The sequence below is a fragment of the Euprymna scolopes genome, chromosome 30 (assembly GCF_053919585.1).
Source record: "Euprymna scolopes isolate OS-2025 chromosome 30, ASM5391958v1, whole genome shotgun sequence".
NCBI classification, from domain to species: domain Eukaryota; kingdom Metazoa; phylum Mollusca; class Cephalopoda; order Sepiida; family Sepiolidae; genus Euprymna; species Euprymna scolopes.
Window position 1 is genome coordinate 39,009,917 of NC_136511.1, and position 26,955 is coordinate 39,036,871.

At 30.7% G+C, this 26,955-nt stretch overlaps 1 protein-coding gene across 8 annotated transcripts in view; it reads left to right on the plus strand.

Annotated features, from left to right (window-relative positions):
• The first annotated feature begins 666 nt into the window (after positions 1-666).
• LOC145254754 (uncharacterized) overlaps positions 667-26,955 on the plus strand; it is a 203,857-nt gene continuing 177,568 nt past the window's right edge. For 6 of the 8 annotated variants that reach the window (XM_080113497.1, XM_080113500.1, XM_080113498.1 and 3 more), the window contains exon 1: positions 667-1,135. In XM_080113497.1, coding sequence (XP_079969623.1) covers positions 858-1,135 — 278 coding nt within the window. In that variant the 5' untranslated portion in view covers positions 667-857. The remainder of the gene's footprint in view (positions 1,136-26,955) is intronic. The other 2 variants (XM_080113499.1, XM_080113505.1) reach the window with 1 other exon arrangement.

Genomic DNA, 26,955 nt, shown 5'->3' on the forward strand with positions numbered 1-26,955 from the left:
TGGTTTTTGATCGCAAAGTAAAGACTGCTTCAGTGCTTCACGCTTATAAAATAGCAAGTGTCCACCATGTTTATTATCACACAATTAAAATGTTGTTTACACATTTTTAATCGTGCATTTTTCTAGTTTATATGGGTAAAATAAATTAACTTTTTACACGAAATGACTCCTCATGCATTAATGTTTAAGATAAGAAACATTTTAAATGCCTTATTCTTTTTATATATATCACCCACAAACCCTATTTAGCGACATTACTGGAATCTCATTATTAAAATCAATTGGTGGAAAAAAAAAATCTAAAAAATATTTTAGAGTTATCTCCCTTACTTTATTAAATAAAATAAATAGAAGTAAAATTATTTGTTAGACGATTTCAAATTGAGTTATTTCCCTTTACATTTATTTATTCAAGTTCAGTAACCCAGGAAAAATAAATAAATAAAAGTTGCTTCCCTTGCCCATTCTTATTTATTTTATTTTTAAATATTACTTTTGTAAAGCACCTGCTTTTTTTTTGAACACTGATATATTTTCGTATATAATTTTTCGAAATATAGTCTTCTAATCTGCCAAATAATTTTTGCAATTTTTCATAGCGCAATTTTTACGATGAAACCAATTGAAATAGTTTGAATTAATTTTGAAAGTGAAAATGTTAAAGCTAGTTTCAACTACTTCCATGGCGACGGTAAATGTTTTCCTTAGCTTTTTTTTTTGGCATCACAAGATGGCGGCCGAGGTAGAACTTCGCACAATTTCGAATGTTCTTCGTGACTAGATGACCACAAGTTTTATTATTCACGTTGTCTTTCGTATTTTTATTTCGCATTTATGAAATAGCACGATTTGTTCAAATGCTCAAGTTTGTAAAAAGTTTAGGTAAAAAGTCGCCGGGAAGTCGTCGTTCGTCGCAGGATAAAGGCGGGAAGAGGTCGCAGAGTGTTTGCCTGGAGAATGATGAGAGCTTGAAGTCTTGGCTGAATGGAAACAATGTCGACAGCCACGACGAACCCGTCTACGTTGTACGGGATAAAGATCTGGGGAAATTACATAAAGCTGCCTGGTATGGACAGTTGGATAAAGTTAAGATTCTGGCAAAGAGAGATCCCAGTGCGTTTGACAAATGTCACAGGTAGGTATAATAAAAAGGGGGGTTTGTTTTACAATCCGCAGACGTCCGAAAAAGTTGTCAAAAACAAATATATAACAAATAAATGTAATCAAAGGCAAGATAAGTTACTTTTCTACATAACTGAATAAGCTTTTAATGTTTTTATTTCATGTAAAATGTTTATTCGGTTTGAAAAACAAGTAATGTTGAGCGCTACCGGAGAACAAGAAAAATATGGCCGCAATGTCTCTTTACTTCTTTGAAGTTTGTAGAAAGTGGGCAGCCTGGGTGCAGGGGAGCTCCAGCTCAGCTGTGTCAAAAACCGGGGGGGGGGGAAATAACACAAACTACAATCAATTAAAAATAAGAAATAAAACAAAATGGAAGAAACCGACCCAAAAATGTCACTGTAACATTGGGTGCGTTTATACTCCCATTTTGTTTTTCTTATTTTAAAGTCTTTGTCGAGACTTCAAAGACATTACGGCCATTAATATAGGGGAGGGGTACCTCTTGTACACGTGAACTAATGTCTGTTCCCCCTCTGCTATTAGTACCCCGACCCCGCATTGATTTTTTTGTTTCTTAAATTGTTTCGTAAAAGTACAGAATAGTTAAAACGTTGCCCTCCTCACGTCCAGAATGACTTTAAAAAAAAAAAACAACAATATTATTTCAGCACGTGTACAAAAACGTTTCTTTTACGCCTAACAAATAAATGTTATCAAAGGCAATATAAGTTACTTTTATACCTAACTGGATAATTTTTTAGTGTTTTTATTTAATGTAACATGTTTATTCAGCTCGAAAAACATACAGTGTTTACCGATGTATTGGAAAATTTAAAATGGCACCAGACTCTCTGCTGAACACGGTAAGTTTGGGAAAATGAGTTAAAAATAAAAGAAATGTGCGAAATACTGTTAGAAACTCGCTCAATATATGTTACCATGACATAGGCTGACATATATTCGGTGGGTTGTTAATAGTATTTTGTATATTTTTTATTTTTAACTACTTTTCCCAAACTTACATATTCAACTCAGAGTCCACCACGATTTGCATTTTTCAAAAAACAAATAAATGTTATCAAAGGCAAGATAAGTTACTTTTCTACCTAACTGGATAATTTTTTAGTGTTTTTATTTAAATTTTCCAATACATCGGTAAACACTGTTTTTTCAGCCGAATAAACACGTTACATTAAATAAAAACACTAAAAAAATATTCAGTTAGGTAGAAAAATAACTTTTCTTGCGTTTGATTACATTTATTTGTTATATAATTGTTTTTTGACAATTTTTTCGAATCTGTGTATAGTAATCTAAAAAAAAATAACGTTATTTCAGCACGGTCCATTTTTTGCATATGTACGAAAACTTTTCTTTTACGCCTGGTTTTGTTTTAGAAAATTTGGGGATGATCTATACTCATAGAATATTTTAAATATGATTGGAGAAAATTAGTTAAAAACTATTTTGTTTTACCTGCTAATTTGTGATCTATTTGTGTTAAAAGTTAATAAATATCTAAGTGATATGTCCTAAGGTGGCCTATTATTTGGACAATCAAAGATAAAGTATTCCGTGAAAGGAATAAATAAATATACCCTGTGGTTTGAATACTGAAAGAGAAGTTTATTTACGTATTTACTTAGAGACAAATAAAGCATGTTAATGTTTAGGGGGAAGTTTTTGTTTTTACTAAGGTCCAGTGAAAACCGGTGACTCGGTGACTTAGGTAGCCAACTCGGAACAGTCTACATATCTCCACATAACACTAATAAAAGATAAGAGTTTGACGTTCTTTAAATATTGGATTTGAGGAAAGTAACCTTCTTTTAGCACCTGTGCACTATTGCGAAGGAACCACATTTTTGCTTTTCAGTTTGGAGATTTTCAGATTGCACAGCCAAGGGCAGACAATTTCAGGAATTCATGAAAAGTTTAATGATTATATTTTATTAGTTATGAAAATTCCAGAATTTTGACATTGTTACAAAAAAGAAAAGAAAAAAAAAAAAGATATCTATTTTGTGTATTCATTTTTTTTGTGGACTGTTATCCTTATCTTCATAGTTGTTGTTTCAACGCATTTCGGCCAACTCATCCTCCGGCCTTCTTCATGTGGTTAACTGCGATGGGATAGGAATGCTGAGTTTTGTAACTGTATCCAGTAATATACTGCCTACCATAGTTGTTGTTGCCTTTATCCACTGCGTCACAGGCCCTGTGGTACAGTGGATAGAGACGTTGAGTCTCTACAGTTCCAGGTGAGCATTGTTGGAAGATAGCGGTTTCAATCCTACCCAAAGCAGGCCAAAGGATTAGTTGACCAAAACATGGTAAGACAGCAACTATGGAAGGCAGTAATTATTGGGGATACAGTTACAAGACTCAGCATTTCAATCCCGTCGTGGTTAACCGCCTGAAGAAGGCTAGAGTATGAGTTGGCCGAAACGTTGTGAAACAACTATGGAGATGGGGATAATAGTCTGCAAAGAATGATTCCACAAATTATGAAGCTTCATCTCAAAGAATTCCAAAAAACAAAAAAATATTTTGTGTTCAAAAAAATATTTATCTCCTATCCTTACATCATCAACGCTCTGATCCCCATCTGGCAACAATTGTGATGGATGGCTCTCGTCTGGGTGAGGCCCCATGTTTTGACAAGCTTCTGGGTTTGACCTTTACTCCTGATCTGAAATGGAACATGTACATCAAGTCTGTTGCTAAGGTCGCTGGAAAGATGGTGGGATCCTTCTACCGCTCCAGAAGATATCTCACTACTGATGCAATTCTCTATCTATGTAAAAGCCAAGTACGTCCAAGGATGGAATACTGTTGCCATATCTGGGCAGGAGCTGCTAAAAACAGCCTATCCTGCCTTGACAGAGTACAAAATAGACTTCGTGGCTTAGTGGGGGATGCCCTTTTCTCTACTCTGCAACCTCTCTCCCACAGAAGAGACGTTGTGAGCCTATCCTTGTTTTATCGTTATTTCCATGGCAGGTGCTCATCTGAACTCCAATCTCTGGTCCCCCCTCGCCAATCTTTCACGAAAAACACCCGTCTAGCTGAATCCACTGTGAAAAATTTCCCCCACTCTATATCTGTGCCTAACTCAAAACGTGGATTCCATGAACAAAGCTTCTTTCTTAGAACTGCACGTCTGTGGAACTCTGTTCCGTCTGCCTGCTTCCCACCGGACTACAATTTGGATGTCTTCAAGTCCAACGTTAACAAATTCCTAATGAACCGCCCCCTTAGGTAGACACTTCGTCAAATCTCAACACTAACGTAATGTACTTGCAATAACCCTTATCCCTGAGTGGCTTCCGGGTCTTGATAAGTGGTGATCACTGTGTAAAAAAAAAAAAAAAAAAAAATTCAAATAGGTAACAAAGCTGAGGATAAATTGAAGGAAAATAAATGATTATTGATTAATTTCCGAAAGGTATTTACTTTAAAATAACTTATAATCATAGTAATTACCAATTAAAAAAGATTAATATTTAAAAATCAATTAAAAAAATTAATATTTAAAAATCAATTAAAAAAGATTAGTATTTAAAAATAAATTAAAAAAAAATTAATATTTAAAAGTCAATTAAAAAAATTAATATTCAAAAATCAATTAAAAAGATTAGTATTTAAAAGTCAATTAAAAAAATTAATATTCAAAAATCAATTAAAAAAGATTAGTATTTAAAAATCAATTAAAAAAAAATTAATATTTAAAAATCAATTAAAAAAAATTTATATTCAAAAATCAATTAAAAAAGATTAGTATTTAAAAATCAATTTAAAAAAATTGATATTTAAAAATCAATTAAAAAAGATTAATATTTTAAAATCAATTAAAAAAGAGTAATATTTAAAAATCAATTTTATGAAATAAACATACAATAATGGAAACCATTCTGTTTTCGGTACTTATACAGAGAATGGATTGTGCTACTTTTTTTAAAAATAGTATTTTCAAGTTAAATTCAAGTTTTACAGTAGCTGTTTTTATTAAATTGTTAGGTAAAAGTACACAATAGTTACAAAATGCCCTCCTTGTGTTAAGAATAGGTTTTGAACTAATAACGTTATAATTTCAGCATATTACCATCTCTGCATAAGTGCTCCTATTTTCTTCAACTAAAATTAAATTTAAGTACAGAATAGTTAAAAAATCATCCCCTCCTCATGTTAGGAATAGGTTTGTAAATAATAACTTGGTTCTTATGCACTTTTGTTACCATGCTAAAATAATATTATTTTGAAAGCCATTCTTAACATGAGGAGGAGAGGGTATTTTGTAACTATTCTGTGCTTTCACCTAACAATTTAATAAAAAAAAGATATTGCGAAACTTGAATTTAACTTGAAAAAATTATTTAAAAATGGCGTGGTAACAAAAGTGCATAAGCACCAATAACTTTATTATTTTAGCATGTTCTAAAAAAAAAAAAATGTCAACCAATTTTTATTTTTTAATTTTTTTCACTCACATTCGCACCTAACCCGACATATCACCAGTTGGAAGCCTACGAAAGATTAACAAGATATTAATTTATGTTACATTCAAACTTCTGCTTATTAGTACAGTTAGAGAAGTAGGTAACAGGAAGCGAATTCCAAAGAATTAATATTTGGCTGCTTGTACAAAATTTGAACTAAACCAAACCAACAAACAACAAAACCTAGCATTTGAATTAGGAGTTTGGATTATATGAGGATTAAAAAAGAAAATCAGTTCAGTTCTGGGTTCAAATACTGTAGAAGTACAAATGCACAATGGATTTATTTGTATCTGTAACTGCAGCCAAAACAAAAAAAAAAAAAGGAAAAACTAGTCGATTAAGTTTTGCCAGTCATTTTGGAACCTCACTATTTCAATATAGTCTTAGACTTTATTTTAATACTTTCGTATGGGCCTATGAATTTATCATAAAATGATGATCAATTTCTTGATCAGATAGCGTTTTTAAAGACGTATAACCATTTATTCATTATTTCTTGTAAGTACATCACTGCCTGTTAAACCAGGGTTGGCCTTTTCAAACAAGCAAAACCAGAAACGGTGCCTCTACAGAATGGAATCGGTTAAATCCAAAAATTCAGTATAAAAAGATGCCGGAAGTGGGCATGATTTAGCTAAAATATGGAATGGAACGGAACGGAAGTCACTAAGCATGAAACAAAATATCAAACCACATGGAAATGATTTCTTAGTTTATCATGAAACAATGAAAAATTGGTTTCATAATTCAATTGAAGGTAACTACTTTGTTTTACGATACATTATTTATGATAAAATTTGTGAAAGACATTTCATCCAATAATTAAAAATATATATGAAAGAAAACTTTATTTATAGAAATGTAAAAAAAATAATATTTTCAAATTATTTCCATATGAATATATTTTTAATATTAAAAAATTATTTATAGAAATGTAAACCATGAAAGTTCAAATTACTTTTTTGAAATAAAATATTTCATATGAATATATTTTAAATATTAAAAAATTATTTATAGAAATGTAAACCATGAAAGTTCAAATTACTTTTTTGAAATAAAATATTTCATATGAATATATTTCAAATATTAAAAAATTATTCATAGAAATGTAAACCATGAAAGTTCAAATTACTTTTTTGAAATAAAATATTTCATATGAATATATTTTAAATATAAAAAAATTATTTATAGAAATGTAAACTATGAAAGTTCAAATTACTTTTTTGAAATAAAATATTTCATATGAATATATTTTAAATATAAACAAATTATTTATAGAAATGTAAACTATGAAAGTTCAAATTACTTTTTTGAAATAAAATATTTCATATGAATATATTTTAAATATAAACAAATTATTTATAGAAATGTAAACTATGAAAGTTCAAATTACTTTTTTGAAATAAAATATTTCATATGAATATATTTTAAATATTAAAATATTATTTATAGAAATGTAAACTATGAAAGTTCAAATTACTTTTTTGAAATAAAATATTTCATATGAATATATTTTAAATATAAAAACATTATTTATAGAAATGTAAACTATGAAAGTTCAAATTACTTTTTTGAAATAAAATATTTCATATGAATATATTTTAAATATAAAAAAATTATTTATAGAAATGTAAACTATGAAAGTTCAAATTACTTTTTTGAAATAAAATATTTCATATGAATATATTTTTAATATAAAAAAATTATTTATAGAAATGTAAACCATGAAAGTTCAAATTACTTTTTTGAAATAAAATATTTCATATGAATATATTTTAAATATAAAAAAATTATTTATAGAAATGTAAACTATGAAAGTTCAAATTACTTTTTTGAAATAAAATATTTCATATGAATATATTTTAAATATTAAAAAATTATTTATAGAAATGTAAACCATGAAAGTTCAAATTACTTTTTTGAAATAAAATATTTCATATGAATATATTTCAAATATTAAAAAATTATTCATAGAAATGTAAACCATGAAAGTTCAAATTACTTTTTTGAAATAAAATATTTCATATGAATATATTTTAAATATAAAAAAATTATTTATAGAAATGTAAACTATGAAAGTTCAAATTACTTTTTTGAAATAAAATATTTCATATGAATATATTTTAAATATAAACAAATTATTTATAGAAATGTAAACTATAAAAGTTCAAATTACTTTTTTGAAATAAAATATTTCATATGAATATATTTTAAATATTAAAAAATTATTTATAGAAATGTAAACTATGAAAGTTCAAATTACTTTTTTGAAATAAAATATTTCATATGAATATATTTCAAATATTAAAAAATTATTCATAGAAATGTAAACCATGAAAGTTCAAATTACTTTTTTGAAATAAAATATTTCATATGAATATATTTTAAATATAAACAAATTATTTATAGAAATGTAAACTATGAAAGTTCAAATTACTTTTTTGAAATAAAATATTTCATATGAATATATTTTAAATATAAACAAATTATTTATAGAAATGTAAACTATGAAAGTTCAAATTACTTTTTTGATATAAAATATTTCATATGAATATATTTTAAATATAAAAAAATTATTTATAGAAATGTAAACTATGAAAGTTCAAATTACTTTTTTGAAATAAAATATTTCATATGAATATATTTTAAATATAAACAAATTATTTATAGAAATGTAAACTATGAAAGTTCAAATTACTTTTTTGAAATAAAATATTTCATATGAATATATTTTAAATATAAACAAATTATTTATAGAAATGTAAACTATGAAAGTTCAAATTACTTTTTTGAAATAAAATATTTCATATGAATATATTTTAAATATTAAAATATTATTTATAGAAATGTAAACTATGAAAGTTCAAATTACTTTTTTGAAATAAAATATTTCATATGAATATATTTTAAATATAAAAAAATTATTTATAGAAATGTAAACTATGAAAGTTCAAATTACTTTTTTGAAATAAAATATTTCATATGAATATATTTTAAATATAAAAAAATTATTTATAGAAATGTAAACTATGAAAGTTCAAATTACTTTTTTGAAATAAAATATTTCATATGAATATATTTTTAATATAAAAAAATTATTTATAGAAATGTAAACCATGAAAGTTCAAATTACTTTTTTGAAATAAAATATTTCATATGAATATATTTTAAATATAAAAAAATTATTTATAGAAATGTAAACTATGAAAGTTCAAATTACTTTTTTGAAATAAAATATTTCATATGAATATATTTTAAATATAAAAAAATTATTTATAGAAATGTAAACTATAAAAGTTCAAATTACTTTTTTGAAATAAAATATTTCATATGAATATATTTTAAATATAAACAAATTATTTATAGAAATGTAAACTATGAAAGTTCAAATTACTTTTTTGAAATAAAATATTTCATATGAATATATTTTAAATATAAAAAAATTATTTATAGAAATGTAAACTATGAAAGTTCAAATTACTTTTTTGAAATAAAATATTTCATATGAATATATTTTAAATATTAAAATATTATTTATAGAAATGTAAACTATGAAAGTTCAAATTACTTTTTTGAAATAAAATATTTCATATGAATATATTTTAAATATAAAAAAATTATTTATAGAAATGTAAACTATGAAAGTTCAAATTACTTTTTTGAAATAAAATATTTCATATGAATATATTTCAAATATTAAAAAATTATTTATAGAAATGTAAACTATGAAAGTTCAAAGTACTTTTTTGAAATAAAATATTTCATATGAATATATTTTAAATATAAAAAAATTATTTATAGAAATGTAAACTATAAAAGTTCAAATTACTTTTTTGAAATAAAATATTTCATATGAATATATTTTAAATATAAACAAATTATTTATAGAAATGTAAACTATGAAAGTTCAAATTACTTTTTTGAAATAAAATATTTCATATGAATATATTTTAAATATAAACAAATTATTTATAGAAATGTAAACTATGAAAGTTCAAATTACTTTTTTGAAATAAAATATTTCATATGAATATATTTTAAATATTAAAATATTATTTATAGAAATGTAAACTATGAAAGTTCAAATTACTTTTTTGAAATAAAATATTTCATATGAATATATTTTAAATATAAAAAAATTATTTATAGAAATGTAAACTATGAAAGTTCAAATTACTTTTTTGAAATAAAATATTTCATATGAATATATTTCAAATATTAAAAAATTATTTATAGAAATGTAAACTATGAAAGTTCAAAGTACTTTTTTGAAATAAAATATTTCATATGAATATATTTTAAATATAAAAAAATTATTTATAGAAATGTAAACTATGAAAGTTTAAAAAATTTTAAAATAAAAGGTTTATACAGATTAGCTACCCCCCGAAAACTCTTTCTCATCTCCAGGACTTAGACACTGGACACTCTTTTTTATCTCCAGGACTTATACAGATTAGCTACCCATCGGAAACCCTTCTGAAATTAAACATGGCTTTCAATTCAAAGCATGTTTTCTCTACATCTAAATTTCCATCCGTTTCATTGTCTGATACTCTTTGCACATGAACTGGTTATAGTCTCTCTTAACCTACTAGTACTCCCACTGGAGTTCTTGTGTGCCCAATACTTACAAGTATAATAAAAGATTTCTTTCTACAAACTGAATACGGGAACATTCCTCTTTCTAGTGGATTTCCAATACTACAACCATAGATCATCATTTTTATTTTAATGACATTCACTTTCAGATCATTATTTTTCATAGCATTTCTAGGTCTTCCGTTGTTTCACAGGCAAGTTCTAAATTCTCAGCACCCAGCAGCTCTTCTGGATAACCTCTACAGTACTCCCTGAACAATGCTTCTAAGACATAATGTAACATGTGGCCGCAGCCGAGATTGAACTCGCTACACGAGTTTGTAGTGTAATTCAAATCTTGTCCGTAGTTGAATACTTGATGCTTCGCTAGGGCTATCAAGGATGCTTTTATCGTGACGACATCACTAGATGGGGAGCCTACCATGGCTTAAGAGATCCCCAGCTACCCTCGAGAGAAGGATAGACCACACCAATTTTCCAACCTGGTATTTTAACTCGTGGTACATAAAGCAGCTCACCTTTCCAAATGGTCACCCATCTGGTACTGGTTAGGCTCGACGTTGCTTAACTTTGGTGATCTTTTTATTTATTTTTTATTTAACACGGTGGACACCACTTATCAAGGCCCGGAAGCCACTCAGAGATAAGGGTTATTGCAAGTACAGTACGTTAGTGTGGAGATGTAATGAAGTGTTTACTTAAGGGGGCGGTTCATTAGGAATTTGTTAACATTGGACTTGAAGACATCCAGGTTGTAGTCCAGTGGGAAGCAGGCAGACGGAACAGAGTTCCACAGGCGTACAGTTCTAAGAAAGAAGCTTTGTTCATGGAATCCACGTTTTGATTTAGGCACAGGTAAAGAGCAGGGAAAATTATTCACAGTGGATTCAGCTAGACGGGTGTTTTTCGTGAAAGATTGGCAAGGGGGGACCAGAGATTGGAGTTCAGATGAGCACCTGCCATGGAAATAACGATAAAACAAAGATAGGCTTGCAACGTCTCTTCTGTGGGAGAGAGGTTGCAGGGTAGAGAAAAGGGCATTCCCCACTAAGCCACAAAGTCTATTTTGTACTCTGTCAAGGCAGGATAGGCTGTTTTTAGCAGCTCCTGCCCAGATATGACAGCAGTATTCCATCCTTGGACGTACTTGGCTTTTATATAGATAGAGAATAGCATCAGTAGTGAGATATCTTCTGGAGCGGTAGAAGGATCCCACCATCTTTCCAGCGACCTTGGCAACAGACTTGATGTACATGTTCCATTTCAGATCAGGAGTAAAGGACAAACCTAGAAGCTTGTCAAAACATTGGGCTTCTCCTAGACGAGAGCCATCCATTTTCAATTGATGCCAGATGGGGATCAGAGCATTGATGATTTAAAGATAGGAGTTTGGTTTTGAATGCATTAAAGGTAATCTGGCAAGAACCGGTGTGTCAACATGATCGTGCCGTATATAGACATAGAAAGTGACAAACTCAGTACTCCTACTTTTGTATTAAAGCTGTTACTAAATGTGCTGTTTATTTTAACATGATTTTGAGCATTTCTGTACATGCTTGAACAACATTCACCGTTTGCCCCTAGTTTACCTCTCTTGGTCGTAATAACTGCAGAAAAGGATTTGATGCTTTATATTGTTATCAACTTTATTCAGTAATCACCAACTACAAAGGAAGAAATAGATAACATTCAAACAAGAGACAAGAAAGAATACATTTTAATAGAAAAGTAGACAGAAAAAGGAAATGGAAAAAAAAAATATATATATATATAATTCTGTGTGCCTCTTTTGCTTGTAGTCGTTGGAATGAGGAGGGAATGCTACTTGTCCCTTGATTCCATCCCCATTTCTTGTTTGGATCCCAAGGCTTGCAGTAACAACCTGATAAAATGGATTAATTATCAAGCTATTAAAAGTATTCCAATAACTATTAATCATTAAGCTATTAAAACTATTCCAATAACTATTAATTATCAAGCTATTAAAACTATTCCAATAACTATTAATTATCAAGCTATTAAAACTATTCCAATAACTATTAATTATCAAGCTATTAAAACTATTCCAATAACTATTAATTATCAAGCTATTAAAACTATTCCAATAACTATTAATTATCAAGCTATTAAAACTATTCCAATAACTATTAATTATCAAGCTATTAAAACTATTCCAATAACTATTAATTATCAAGCTATTAAAACTATTCCAATAACTATTAATTATCAAGCTATTAAAACTATTCCAATAACTATTAATTATCAAGCTATTAAAACTATTCCAATAACTATTAATTATCAAGCTATTAAAACTATTCCAATAACTATTAATTATCAAGCTATTAAAACTATTCCAATAACTATTAATTATCAAGCTATTAAAACTATTCCAATAACTATTAATTATCAAGCTATTAAAACTATTCCAATAACTATTAATTATCAAGCTATTAAAACTATTCCAATAACTATTAATTATCAAGCTATTAAAACTATTCCAATAACTATTAATTATCAAGCTATTAAAACTATTCCAATAACTATTAATTATCAAGCTATTAAAACTATTCCAATAACTATTAATTATCAAGCTATTAAAACTATTCCAATAACTATTAATTATCAAGCTATTAAAACTATTCCAATAACTATTAATTATCAAGCTATTAAAACTATTCCAATAACTATTAATTATCAAGCTATTAAAACTATTCCAATAACTATTAATTATCAAGCTATTAAAACTATTCCAATAACTATTAATTATCCAGCTATTAAAACTATTCCAATAACTATTAATTATCAAGCTATTAAAACTATTCCAATAACTATTAATTATCAAGCTATTAAAACTATTCCAATAACTATTAATTATCAAGCTATTAAAACTATTCCAATAACTATTAATTATCAAGCTATTAAAACTATTCCAATAACTATTAATTATCAAGCTATTAAAACTATTCCAATAACTATTAATTATCAAGCTATTAAAACTATTCCAATAACTATTATCAAGCTATTAAAACTATTCCAATAACTATTAATTATCAAGCTATTAAAACTATTCCAATAACTATTAATTATCAAGCTATTAAAACTATTCCAATAACTATTAATTATCAAGCTATTAAAACTATTCCAATAACTATTAATTATCAAGCTATTAAAACTATTCCAATAACTATTAATTATCAAGCTATTAAAACTATTCCAATAACTAACTATTTATGTGAAATTGACGATAAAATGTATGTAATAATAATAACAATATATAACTCACTGAAAGGTCCATTAAGTGACCATTATATTTGGCATTTTGTTAAACTCTTTAACCAAATCGATAAAAGCAAAATACAAGTTGTTCTTTTTACCAGGGTACTTTTGTTGCATTTGTTTCCAGATAAATATAGCACCAGTGGTATTTTGTCTACGCCTAAAATCAGACTGTATTTAATCTATTCTTATCTGAGTTTGTATTTATTGCTCATTCTCTCAACCAATTTCAAGATCTGATTCATCAACTTATATAATCTATAATTACCTTCATCAACTTATATAATCTATAATTACCTTCATCAACTTATATAATCTATAATTACCTTCATCAACTTATATAATCTATAATTACCTTCATCAACTTATATAATCTATAATTACCTTCATCAACTTATATAATCTATAATTACCTTCATCAACTTATATAATCTATAATTACCTTCATCAACTCATATAATCTATAATTATCTTCATCAACTTATATAATCTATAATTACCTTCATCAACTTATATAATCTATAATTACCTTCATCAACTTATATAATCTATAATTACCTTCATCAACTTATATAATCTATAATTACCTTCATCAACTCATGTAATCTATAATTACCTTCATCAACTTATATAATCTATAATTACCTTCATCAACTTATATAATCTATAATTACCTTCATCAACTTATATAATCTATAATTACCTTCATCAACTTATATAATCTATAATTACCTTCATCAACTCATGTAATCTATAATTACCTTCATCAGCTTATACAATCTATAATTACCCTCATCAAGTGTTTCCTTTTACCTTTGTAACAAGTCTTTGGAATAACCATCTTTTATGAATCCGATTTCTCAAGCTCTTGATCATCTCAATGCCCGTTTCATTCGTAACCTTCAACATTTCTGCAACAACACCTGAGCGTCCTCAAGCTTTAACTTTTTCATCTCACCATTTCCCATACCATGTTTTATACCTCATACTGCTTCATCAACTTGTAGATTTTTACAGTTCCATGAAAATTTGGGATTCAAGAATATTCACAGAGGCATTTCTAAGTAGTCCTCTTGTCTTGTCTATTGATTCATAACACTTCAATGATCTTCTCTCCAACAATATATGCGGTGCCTTAAATAAGTCTTCATATGGGCACTTTTACACATGAGACTCTAATCCCCTTCGAAGTAATCTCCTTTGGCTGCAATGCACTTGTTGCACCATTCCAACAACTTCTGGAAGGCTCCATGAAGATCCTCTTGTGTTCATATGTCAATGACCCTCGTCACAGCCTCTTTCATCTTCTCAATTGTCTCATAAAGACAGCCTCTAAAATTTTCCTTGAGCTTAGGGAATAACCAAAAGTCACAGGGAGCAAGGTCTGGACTATAGGGAGGGTGAGGAACTGTTTTGAAGCCCATCTTGGTCAAATAGTCTGTGATACGGATGGAGCACCCTTGAGACAAACTTCAAACAAATCTTCAGTTCTTTGTGAATAATTGTGTGTACAGTTCCCACACTGACATCAAACTGTGCACTTATTGTCTCTATAGACCCACACAATCCATGAAATTATTTGGCCAATCGACTCTGGTGTTTTGACTTCCTTACTCTTCCCACAACTCGCATCATCACTCACATACTCCCTGCCTTCCTTGAATCTCTTATGCCACTCAAAAACTGTTGCTTGATTCATGCAAGATGGTCCAAAAGCAGTCTGAAGCATTCCATAGATTTCTGTGGCATTTTTTCCAAGTTTAAAACAGAATTTCATTACATATCGTTCTTCTAAAGTGTCCTCACGTCAAGATTGCATTTTTTGAAATTCACCAGCTGTGACAATCAGGCTTTAGTAGGGTGTATTCCAATTCCTGCTGAAGCTGTTCATTTGAACCTGAAATCATAAAAAATTGGTCAGTCATCAAATAAGATGTACAACAATAACATACCGAATTTTCAAGAGTCCACGGCAATTTTAAATACAAAAAGTCTGGAAACTTATTGAAGGACACCTTGTACTTATGTGACTTTCCTATCTGTTATCCTAAACTTTATTTTTATTCAATACTTCCGAATATGGGAATTTTGATTTCTATGCCTCTGTCTTGTTCTTCTTGATACCCTCTTTGCTACTAGATACATGTCCTCCCTATTCATTAAACCTTTCATCCACTGACTCCAATGCTTCATCTTTTCATTGATGCACTTCTCAGCTTCCTCATCGTACCACTAGATGTGTCAAAAGTTTTGTGAAAAATATTAAATAATTCCACCCCTGTCTTTCCAAACTTATAACTCCTCGAAAAATGTAATTCAAGCCCTAATTCTTTTTTCAATTAAAGGAGCAAGGACCAAGGTTTCATTAAAAAAGAAAAAACAAACAACGTGGTTTAAAAAAAAAAAAAAAAGGTTTTAAACTTCGGACTTTACAGGTAAATTTTTAAAAAACACTACTTTTTTTTTGTTTTAAATTTGAATATATTATTTATTGATCTTTTATCTTCAATTTGTGATATATAAAACTTTGGTGAGTAAATTAATTATTTACTTTTTAATAGACATTTTAAAATGGGAGGCGTGAATTAATTCGACCTCTGTCTTTCCAAGCTTATGACTACTCGAAAAATGTAATTCAAACCCTAATTTTTTTTCAGTTAAAGGAGCAAGGATCAAGGTTTCATTTAAAAAAAAAACAAACAAACAACGTGGCTTGTTAAAAAAAAAAGGTTTTAAACTTTGGTCTTTACAGGTAAATTTTATTTTTTTTTGTTTTAAATTTGATTATATTATTTATTGATTTTTTATCTTCAATTTGTGATATATAAAACTTTGGTGAATAAATAAATTATTTATTTTTTAATAGACATTTGAAAACGGGGGGGGGCGTGAATTTAAAAAAAAACGTTTGTCTAAAATATTATATTCAGTTTATTGGAAAGAGCATAAAATTTCACATTGACCCTGAAAATATCGTAAAAATAGAATCAATAGAAAAATTTTGATAGATTTTTAAAGTTTAAAAATCGAAAAATACTGAACTCGTAAAATCAATTAATTCTATTACTATTTTTTAAAAAATAAAAAAAATATTTCTATTACATTTTATACAACTTTAATAGTTTATTTTGGAAGTATAATCCATAAAGAAAATAAACAACCCACTTTTAAAAGAGAAATTACGAGTTTTTTATATTTTATTCGCAGTTTCGTGTTAGGGGTGTCAAAAATTCCTACAAAAATTCTGATACACCTATCGTACCACCATGTCACCATTTCATCTACCCACAAGTCTCATCCAATAGTTGACTTTTCAATTCATACACACGTCCTTAAATGGATGTGGTAACTGACGAGGGAGGGAGGGGGCAGGTGCTTCTTAAAATCAGCCTCCATGGTTGCCAATATTGGCTTCGATAAATTCAGATATTTACAACATCTGAAAAGTAACACACGCAAACTTGGTCACATGACTTCCAATGCGCTACTTTGCCTCTCAATTTGCTAAAAAGTGAAGTTGGAGAGGCCCAATTCGTCATGTCCTAATGTCTATGAGTTCATCTGCAACTGTATTATTCAATCTGATTCTTTAAAAAAGTCAAATCCTTATTTTTCCATTTTATTTTTATTTTTCTGTTCAAAATTGGTACTAGAAAATGGTAGTTGGAGGTCAATCATATTGATAATGAATATTACCAATGCTAAAGAAATAATGTTTTTCTGGTTTCTCCTCTAATTACTAGAATTATCAAAATCTTCCTAAGATTCCAGTTTCTTTTCATGTTGTGCATAAGACCTGGGTATCTTCTTGCTCAGCTCGGTTTTAAGCCATCGTTAGGGTTGCTAGTTTTCCTTCTTACAGTTTAAAATGAAGAGTGTTTAACAAGTCTTGCTGAATGATGCCAGTACATGGATTAAATAAATTGTTTTAGTTTTCTACTTTTTTTTTAATTCAGGTTATAATTTGTTTTAGTATTCTTGACAGTTTTAGAGATGTGCTTTATTAATCCTGCAGAAATGAAAGACTTGAAACCTGATCTAATTTTATAGAAGATAGGATTGTCTTCTCACTGACAAGTCACGTCTTGCAAATCTATTCATTCTTTTGTCTGCTTTGATAACCGAAAATTCCTGAAATGCTAGACACATCAACATGTGTTGAATTATTGAAGTATAATGCTGCTTGAACATTGTATCTGTTTTGTATTAAAAATAAAAGTGTAAATATCATGCCTTATAATGGAATGCATAAGTATAAAGTATATTTATCTAAGATATAAACTTATCTTGTCGGATTTTAAGAATTTTAATCTAAATAACATTTTGGCCAATTTGCATTTGTTATTATTATACCATGTTATTGGCAAATATAATAACGTACGTACACTTTGTAACTTTCATGTCGTGTGATGCATGAGACAGTCAAAGCATACCATCGTTTTCGATCTGAAAGCCAGATCTACAGTGTCCCTCCAGTTTTTTTCTTATCGCAATTAAATCTTTCTCGATTGTTTACTTCCAATTCATTTTTGATCTTCCTCTTTTTCAATCGGGGGGGAGGGGGTTATTGGAACACCTTGTTGGCAATTCTCTTTGAGGCTAATCTAAGGGTGTGTCTGAGCCAGCCTAGACGTTGTTTGCAGATTATTGACGATATTACTTGTTGGTAATTCGATCACTATTTGATCCCTAAAACCATTCAAAGGCACTTGGAATCAAATGCATCTAATTCTTCTCTCAGCTGATTTTGAGATGCCAAATTTTTGCTTCCATATATATTAGTGTGGAGGGTTGCTGTTATAAACTCTTAATTTAGGGTGATTTTTTTTTTTTTTTTTCTCAGATCTTGCAGAGTTGATTAAATTCTGCTGAGGCCTTACCTATCCTTCACAGCAACTCATACTCCATACTTCCTTCCTTGTTTATGGAGTTTTGAATTAAGGGACCCACATTTTTTTTTTTTTTTACTTTTATTTATTTATTTTACTCTTATTTCACCTCAAACTGTGTTACTTGTACACAAGAGCTATTATTTCGTATCAAATCTAAAATAAAATTATCTTAAGCTCAAGGCTAATTCAGTAAATATGTTGTCTGAGAAGTTGTATGAGGGTGGAAAAGAAGTAGCTCAGAGTTCCGATGAGAAATGAGTGTGATTAGCTGTTGATTTTAATAACTCAAATATTAATTTTAAATTTTGATCAGAAAAAAATTTACCCTAGATTCTTCCATAAATTATTTTGATTGGATTTTAATGGAGTTGAATCTTTCATGTCCATATAACAACTGTCTGGATAGTGCAGAAACTATCTTTTTATAGAGAGCGCAAACCAGTAATAGAATATTCTAGAACCTTCTTGACCTTTCTTGAAAGTCCCAGAGCCTTCTTGTACTTTTTGAATTTTTCTAAAACATTCTTGTGACAATGGTCATGGAAACAATTTTATTTCTTTTTTTTTTCTTCAATTATTGAAAACCTTTTGAGTTAAATAACTTGTATAACTTATTTTCATCAGATTATTGTTCCCATCTTGAGTGTTATTTGTGCAATGTTTCTTGAAAAAGAAAGAAAAGTTACTGCTCTCCTTTCTTTTCCAAAGTGCCTGACTGAACGTTGCACAAATAATACTCAAGATGAGAATGATAGTCCGATCAATACATGTAATATAAACAATCTGCCAGCATCTCAAAAATTTAGAACTTGCATGTCATGAAGAAGTTGGTGATCGGTGGAGGGTTGGTTTAACTTTTGACTTTGCAAAACCTAGTGACGTTTTTGGCTCTAGTTTTATACCTCCTGCTGACAGGAAGTGATTAGCTAATGTGTAAGTTTCTGATTATGTAAGTGTCTTTGAGAAAGTTCTGATGACGTTTCTAGAGAACCTACTTATTACCTGTACTAGAGTTCATGCGCACTTGTTTATAGTCTATAAATTTGCTGGTGCTATCAGATCAGGCTGTCTGAAGATGTTGGCTTCCTGAGACGAAATGCACCTAACATTGATGCTTTTTGTTTTTCTACTTCCTTTTGCAAAACTTGATTATGTTCTGCAAAACCAAAAGCAAAAAAAAACACTTTTTCTTCTTCTTCCCCTTTCCCCTTTCTCTTTCTATCTCCGCCACTTCCTGACTGATTTCCTAACTTAAAATGTAACAAACATTAATACTGTAACCATTTTCCTTCTCCCATTGCAAAACTCATTCATGTTCTGCAGGACAGGGAACAAAAACGATAAAATCCACTATAAAACAACCAAACCAAACACGACAAACTAGCGATTGAAGATACAAAAATCTTGAAGAATAAAAACCTTCTACAAAATAACTGAATGCAACATGAATACTATTTCCAAAATAACTGGATTCGGCGTTAAATAACCTGAAAAGGGTTGATATGCCGTAAAACAACCAACCCAAACTGTACAGATAAATATTTGAACATATAAAGAACTTAAAAACTGTTTCCAAAATAACTGGATTCAACATTAAATAACCCGAAACAAACAACCTATAAACTTGTGTTATTTGACTACTTACAGAGTTAGGCTTGCAATTTAGCAATATTTCGCAACCTTTACATTAGACCCAACTCTGATCAACCTACTCTCTGTGATGTTGGAAAATATTCTGACAACTTTTGTGAAAGAAAATTTTTCTGAATTGATAAATGAGAGTATTTGGGATGGAGGAGGCCATTCACTCGGCGAGCTAAGAAGCTAATCTAGACACAGGACTTAACTTGAAGAATCTGGAGACTGACAGGACCTGGAACCATGTACGCCATGCTTAGATGAGGAACACGAACTCCAACTTGGTACCTCTATGTACGCACAGACTCGCTATTTTAATCCATCTTCTGTCACAGACGGTGGGACGTAATCTTTTCCTATCACATCTGATCTTTACCTTCAACTGGTGCCTGAAGAAAGGGATCAGATCCTGGTCAGCAAAAGACTCAACCCCATGCAGTCTCGATGTCCTGGATTAATGAAGTTCAAGTTAAACCTTTCATATCCACATAACTGTCTGGTTAGTATGAAAACCTCTTTGATCGAGAGTGCCAACCAGTAATAAAACATTCTAGAACATTCTTAATATTTCTTGAAAGTCCCAGAACCATCTTGTACCATCTGGATTTTTCTAAAACATCCTATTTCTTTTTCTACATTTTTTATTGGAGAATTTGTAAGACAAATAAGTTACATGACTTGCATCTCATGAAGAATTTGGTGATCAGTGAATGGTCGATTTAACTTTTGACTTTGCAAAATTTAGTGATGTTTTTGGTTCTAGTTCATGAGCATTACTTTCTCCCACAATTGTCTTTGAGAAAGTTTTGATTATATTTCTAGAGAACCTACTTATTACCTGTACTAGAGTTCATGTGCACTGGTTTATAGTCTATACCTTAGTCTATAGTTTATAAACTTGTGTTATTTGACTTCTAATCTATGCCCCCCCCCCTCATCAAACTTTCACAAGAAACACTCGTCCAGCTGAAAAAACTATCAATAATTCCCCCCACTCTTTATCTGTGCCTAAACCTAAACGTAGATTCCATGAACAAAGCTTCTTTCTTAGAACTGCACACCCGTGGAACTCTCTTCCGATCGCCTGCTTTCCAGTTGACTCCAATATGGTCGTCTTCAAGTTCAACATAAACAAGTTCTTGGTAATCTGTTCCCCCTTAAGTAATCCAAATTTACACTACTAACGGTTACTATGATATTGTCCCATTGACTACTGTACATTCTTTAACACTTATCCTCGAGTGGCTTCTGGGGCTTGATAAATGGTAACTCCTAGGTAAAAAAAAGCAAGAAAAAAAAACGGAGTTAAAGTCACGATTTAACAACCTTTACACCGGACCCAACTCTGATCAATGAATTATTTGTGGTGTTGGGAAAATTTCCATAACTTTTGTGAAAGTCTTTCTGAATTGCTAGATAAAAGTATGGGGAAGATAGAAATAAAAATAAGTACGAATAAACAGAAATGGTCAAATTATTGAAAGATTTAAAAATTAAAATAATTTTTTTTAAAATAATTTTTATTTGAACTATTATTCTCATCTTTTAGTTATTTTCATGACGTTTCGGCCAATTATTTCTCTGGTCTTCGTCAGATTAACTGCGATGGGATAGAATTTTGAATCCTCCAACTACATCCACAACAATTGCTGCCTTCAATAGCTGTTGCCATCTCACCACGGTTTTGGTCAACTAATCCTCTGACCGACTTGGGGTGGGATCGAAACTGCTAACTCTAGATAATGCTGACCTGGAATCCTAGATATTCCGCATCTCTATCCACTGCAGCACGGGCCCCAAAGGGCAATCAAGGTTGGATTTTTTTCGTTTTATAAATCCAATGATTCTTCCAATTGTTGGGTCCGATTGTTATATTATTGAATTAGTTTGGAATTATTTGGGAGAAAATTGTATAATGTTTTTTTAAAAATTATTTGGACAATAGTCCAAATGGTAGAGTTTTCAAAGGTCAAATTATGTAACTTTGACCCCTTAACAGTCAAATTTCTGGCCGAAAACTGATTAAAAAGATTTTCCCAAATCTCAATACCCCTTATGTCAAATCTCGAGGCTGTAGACTGAAAATTAACAGAGTAGTTTGGTAGGGAAATGCACACACACACACACACACACACACACACACACACACACACACAATTTCACTTTTATAGATCTATAGATATTCAAAAACGAGGCTACTTCCTCATATTCTTTACAAGGTTGTTAGAGTAGCCTTTTTAAAGCCAAAATTTGTTAATTTGGCTCTTTTTAAGCAGTTTGGCATTCAGAAATTGTATTTGACCTTTTTCAAAGCATAACGTATGGACTAATTAAGGAAAGAACACGCAGAAAATTATATAGATTATCACTATAACAATCTTCCTAGCATGAAGCAAATTCACATTGAAATATAACATTTTTTTCAGATATTGTTGATTTTAATCCATGTCAGTTGAAATAATTTTTTTTTACAATTATTAAAAGTTGCAAGAATCAATAAGTACAATTATTTATCACTATTTATGAAAATGACTTTAGTATGTAATTTGCTGCTGAAGAAAAAGATGTATTCCCCATGAAGAATATTCCTAGCAAGATAAATTGAATTTGTAAATAAATTAAATTGTAATAAAATTTACTCTTAATAACATGCACCAACAGTCAACAAAAGAAATGGTCTAGAAAAAAAAATATGTAAGGCGCAATGTTAATTAGGTTAAAGTTCGATTTAAATATATGATAATATATAATAAACACTTAATGCTTGTACATGTGTTTTTTTTCTTTTTTCTGAAGATGAAGTTAACCTTGAAAATTCACAGAACATACCACTAATACTGTCTAGAAATTGAAATAAATATCTTTTTATATATTAACTAGGGATGGGACAATTCCAATATTTTTCCAATTCCGATACAATTACCAATTCCATATTAAATTTCGGATTCTGATTCTTTAGGAATCTCTAAATATGTAACTATAAAGTTCCTATTTTTCCCGATTACCGTAAAAACACGTGTTAAATGTGCAGATATTTTCTCAAACATAAAGATACATTTGCTGGGAATGATCTATCGATTTTAGTTTGGCTAATAGTTTAAAATCAATAGATGTTTATTATTTTATTTTATTATCAGCAGTAGAGGGTTTTTCTTTAAAGAAAATCAATTAAAAAAAAATAGTTAGAAGAATCGTTTTTGGCATTGGAAAATAGACAAATTTTTTCTGATACCGATTCCGATACCCCGAAAAGTTCTGATTTTTTAATTTTTTTTTTATTCTCGATTCCAATTAATTCTCTCAACATCAATATTAACATATGTTTATTCGTTAAATTATTATTTCAGAAAAAGTTCAAGCATGAACTTGATTTTCTACATTGTGTCAAAAAGAAATAAGTCGACGAAAGAACAAAATAAAAGCAAAAAAAAGAAGAAAATAATGAAACCTGACGCCACCTCTTCTGCTTAGTTTCTACAGATTAACTCACCAGTTGAACTGACCAGATCAAAAATGAATCCGTTTCATACAATCTTCTCACCTTTTTTTTTTCTTGGTTTCAATTACAGAAGATTACATGACGGATTGTACTTGTTGATCTTTTGTTTCAGTATTGAATTATTCTGTACATGTTGAGACTTGTTTACTTGCAAGTGAAGTTTTGTCACTTTTATTATTCAATCATGACATTTATTTGTCAATTTCTTGATGTTGAATGACAACTGCACCTGTAGAGTCTAGTGATAAAAATCTTTAGCACCAAATTCTCTCTCTTTTTTGTGAAAAACAAAATTAGCTCATCTCAAACTCTAACCCTAAAACGCATTTTTGGAAAGTCGTCAGTTCTGTGCACATCTCGCTATATTGTGCAACTCTATTCATCCTCTGAGGTCATCTGGTCTAAGATCTCGTTAATAATAGCAAAAGTTCTCTAAACGTAATCCATCCAATTTTACCTCTTGCAACCACACTAGCATGATCCCTAGCTGATCCCTATGCTCCAATGCTATCACCAAGGTAACAAAACTTCTGCACAACCTCTGTAGCCGCATCATCCAAGTATACTTTATTCACGATATGGTTCTCGTAATATCTTCATTGTCGTGCGCTTCTTACACACAAATTGGTTATCATATCAGCCTACCAGTAATTTTTTTTTTTTACATTTTCACCCCAAACAAGGCACATTACCACTTTGATGTAGGGGGCTACTATCAGGGACATAAGCTACAGGAGTACTATGTGGGGTGTTGGGCAGCAAGATGTTGGTTCACGTTACACCTGAACTTCTGCATGTCAGTACAGTTGGAGAAGCAGGAACTCGGAAGGGAATTCCAAAGTCTAGCGGTTCTGGAGAAGAAACTACTGGAGTAGAAGGCTCTCTTACATCTAGGGATCTCAACTGTGAAGGCGTGGGATTTTGCTGCTTGTTGGGTTTTTCGGGGATATTTACGTCGAGGAGGTATAAGTGCTTGCAGTTCGTCGGAGCATTCACCGTTAAAGTACTTGTAGAACAGGCAGAGGGATGCTACATTTCATCGATGGGACAGAGGCTGAATGTAGATGACAGTTCAGGACCTATCAGGTTGGCGACTCTCTTTTGAACATTGTCTAGGAGTGAGAGACTAGTAGCAGATGCACCAGCCCAAATATGACAACAATACTCCATACATGGGCGAATGGCGGCCTTATAAAGGTACAGGATACTTTCGGGCGCTAGTAGCTTTCTAGCACGGTAAAGAGAGCCTACCTTTTTGGCAGCGGTCCTGGCGATACTCTCGATGTAATTTTTCCAACTCATGTTTACTGTGAACGTTAGGCCGAGGAGTTTAAAAGATGTACTTTCAGATAACGATTCTTTGGCCATTGCTATTGGTGATAGAGAAGGTTTCTTGTAGTTATTGAAGGAAACAAGTTTAGTCTTGGCAGCATTGAATGTGATCATCCATTTTTGTCCCTATTACACTACAGATTGGAGGTCATCCTCTAGTGTTTCTGCCATTTCTTTAGATATGTGTTCATTTGTTTTCTTGTCGTGTCTGTTATAGAGCGTGGTGTCATCAGCATATATACCAATCTCACAGACAATTTTGTCAGGGAGGTCATTTATGAACATTAGGAATAATAGAGGTCCAAGGATAGACCCCTGAGGCACTCCCACATTTATATCATATTATTTAGATGTTTGACCATTGAGGACAACCTGGATTTTTCTCTTATCTAAGAAGGATTTAATTATGTTAAGTATTCTTCCAGTGATACTGTATGATCTGATTTTCCTGAGAAGACCCTCATGCCATACCCTGTCAAAAGCCTTGGATATATCTAGAGTTACCACTCTACCCTCCCCTGATTTGTCAAGTGAATGGTATACACGCTCAGAAATTACGCTTAGGATGTCTGCCGTGGAACGGGTTTGCATAAATCCATATTGTTGGTCAGTCAGAAGTTTAGCATCTATAAGGTGATGGACTAGAGCTTGGTTAATTAAGGTCTCAAATATTTTGGCGAAAAGTGGGAGGAGGCTAATGGGTGATAATTTACTGGGTCAGTTCTTTCACCAGAATTCTTGAAAACTCGTACCACAGAAGCAGTTTTCCAGCAGGCAAGAAAGCAAGATTCATTAAGGCATTTGTTGTAAAGTTTAGGGAGAACCGGAGCTACTTCGGCGGAGCACTTTTTAATAGTACAGCCGGGATGAGATCAGGTCCACATGCTTTTGAAGTGTCAAGATTTTTTATGAAAGCATGCACCTGAGAAAGGGGTGATTTTCAGATTGTCTAGTGTGGCATCCGTCTATAAGGAAAGTCAGGGAGGGGGTGGTTAGCAGGGTCCAGTGTGGAGTTGGAGGCAAACCGACTGGCAAGCATGTTAGCCTTCTCGGTTGCTGAGCAGACAACCTAGTGGATAGTGGGGAAATTGTTGATTGCCCATTATTTACTACTGTTGTAGATTTTGCAGAGGTCACCTAATTTTTGTGCTTCGATGCGTTTTTTGGTGGTTTCAGTAAATTCTCTCTTAGCTGTTGCTATTTCTTTCTTACAGTTATTTCTGACTTCTATATACTTTGAACTGGACTTATGTCGATTAAATCTGCGGTACACATGCTGTCTTTGTGTGATGGCAGTTGCACAAGTAGGAGTAAACCATTGGGGAGAGTGGGGCTTGCTATAAAACTTTCATGTGGGAACATGTGCTTCAATTGCTGTTTTTAATCATTCGGTGGTCTCATTTGCGCACTGTTCAGTAGGAAGTGAAAAGATATTTACGATGGGGTGAGATCCCTGATGGCTTCCCAGTCAGCCTTTTTATAATATCTCAATGTTTTGAGCAATGGCTCTTCCGTTTTGGCTCTAGAGTTTAGGGTGATTTCAACTATTATCACTACATGATCAGCATTCCCAAGTGGGCTGTGGGCATTTGTAACACAATCATCGAGAACTGTGGTCAGAAACAGATCTAAAAGTGATGCGTATTTTTCTTGCTGGTCTGGGAAACGGGTTGGAAATGTAACCATCTGTGATAGGGCATGAGATATAGAGAAGCTATGTGTTGTGCTGCATCTGTAAGGAGAAAATCCAAGCCAGTTGTTGTGGACAAATACATGCACTTGTACGCTAGTGTCGAAGGAAAGTGCTGTATCTATGCTGTCAGAGACTTTGTTTATTAGGGAACAGTCCTGGATCGAGGGAGAACGGTAGAGAAAATAGAAGTAACTAATGTTATGTTGCATAAAGGCTTGACCGTCTGATTCTAGTTTTGTTTCTTTACTTAAGTCTTCCGAATATAGACTCATGCATATGTCTATCAGAGTCCTTATGGCATGTTAAAGTAGTAAGAGAGTTAGAGGGGACAATACTTCCTGTGCACTCAGTATTCATAAGTTAAGCATCGTTTACAAAATTGGCATATTTAAAACC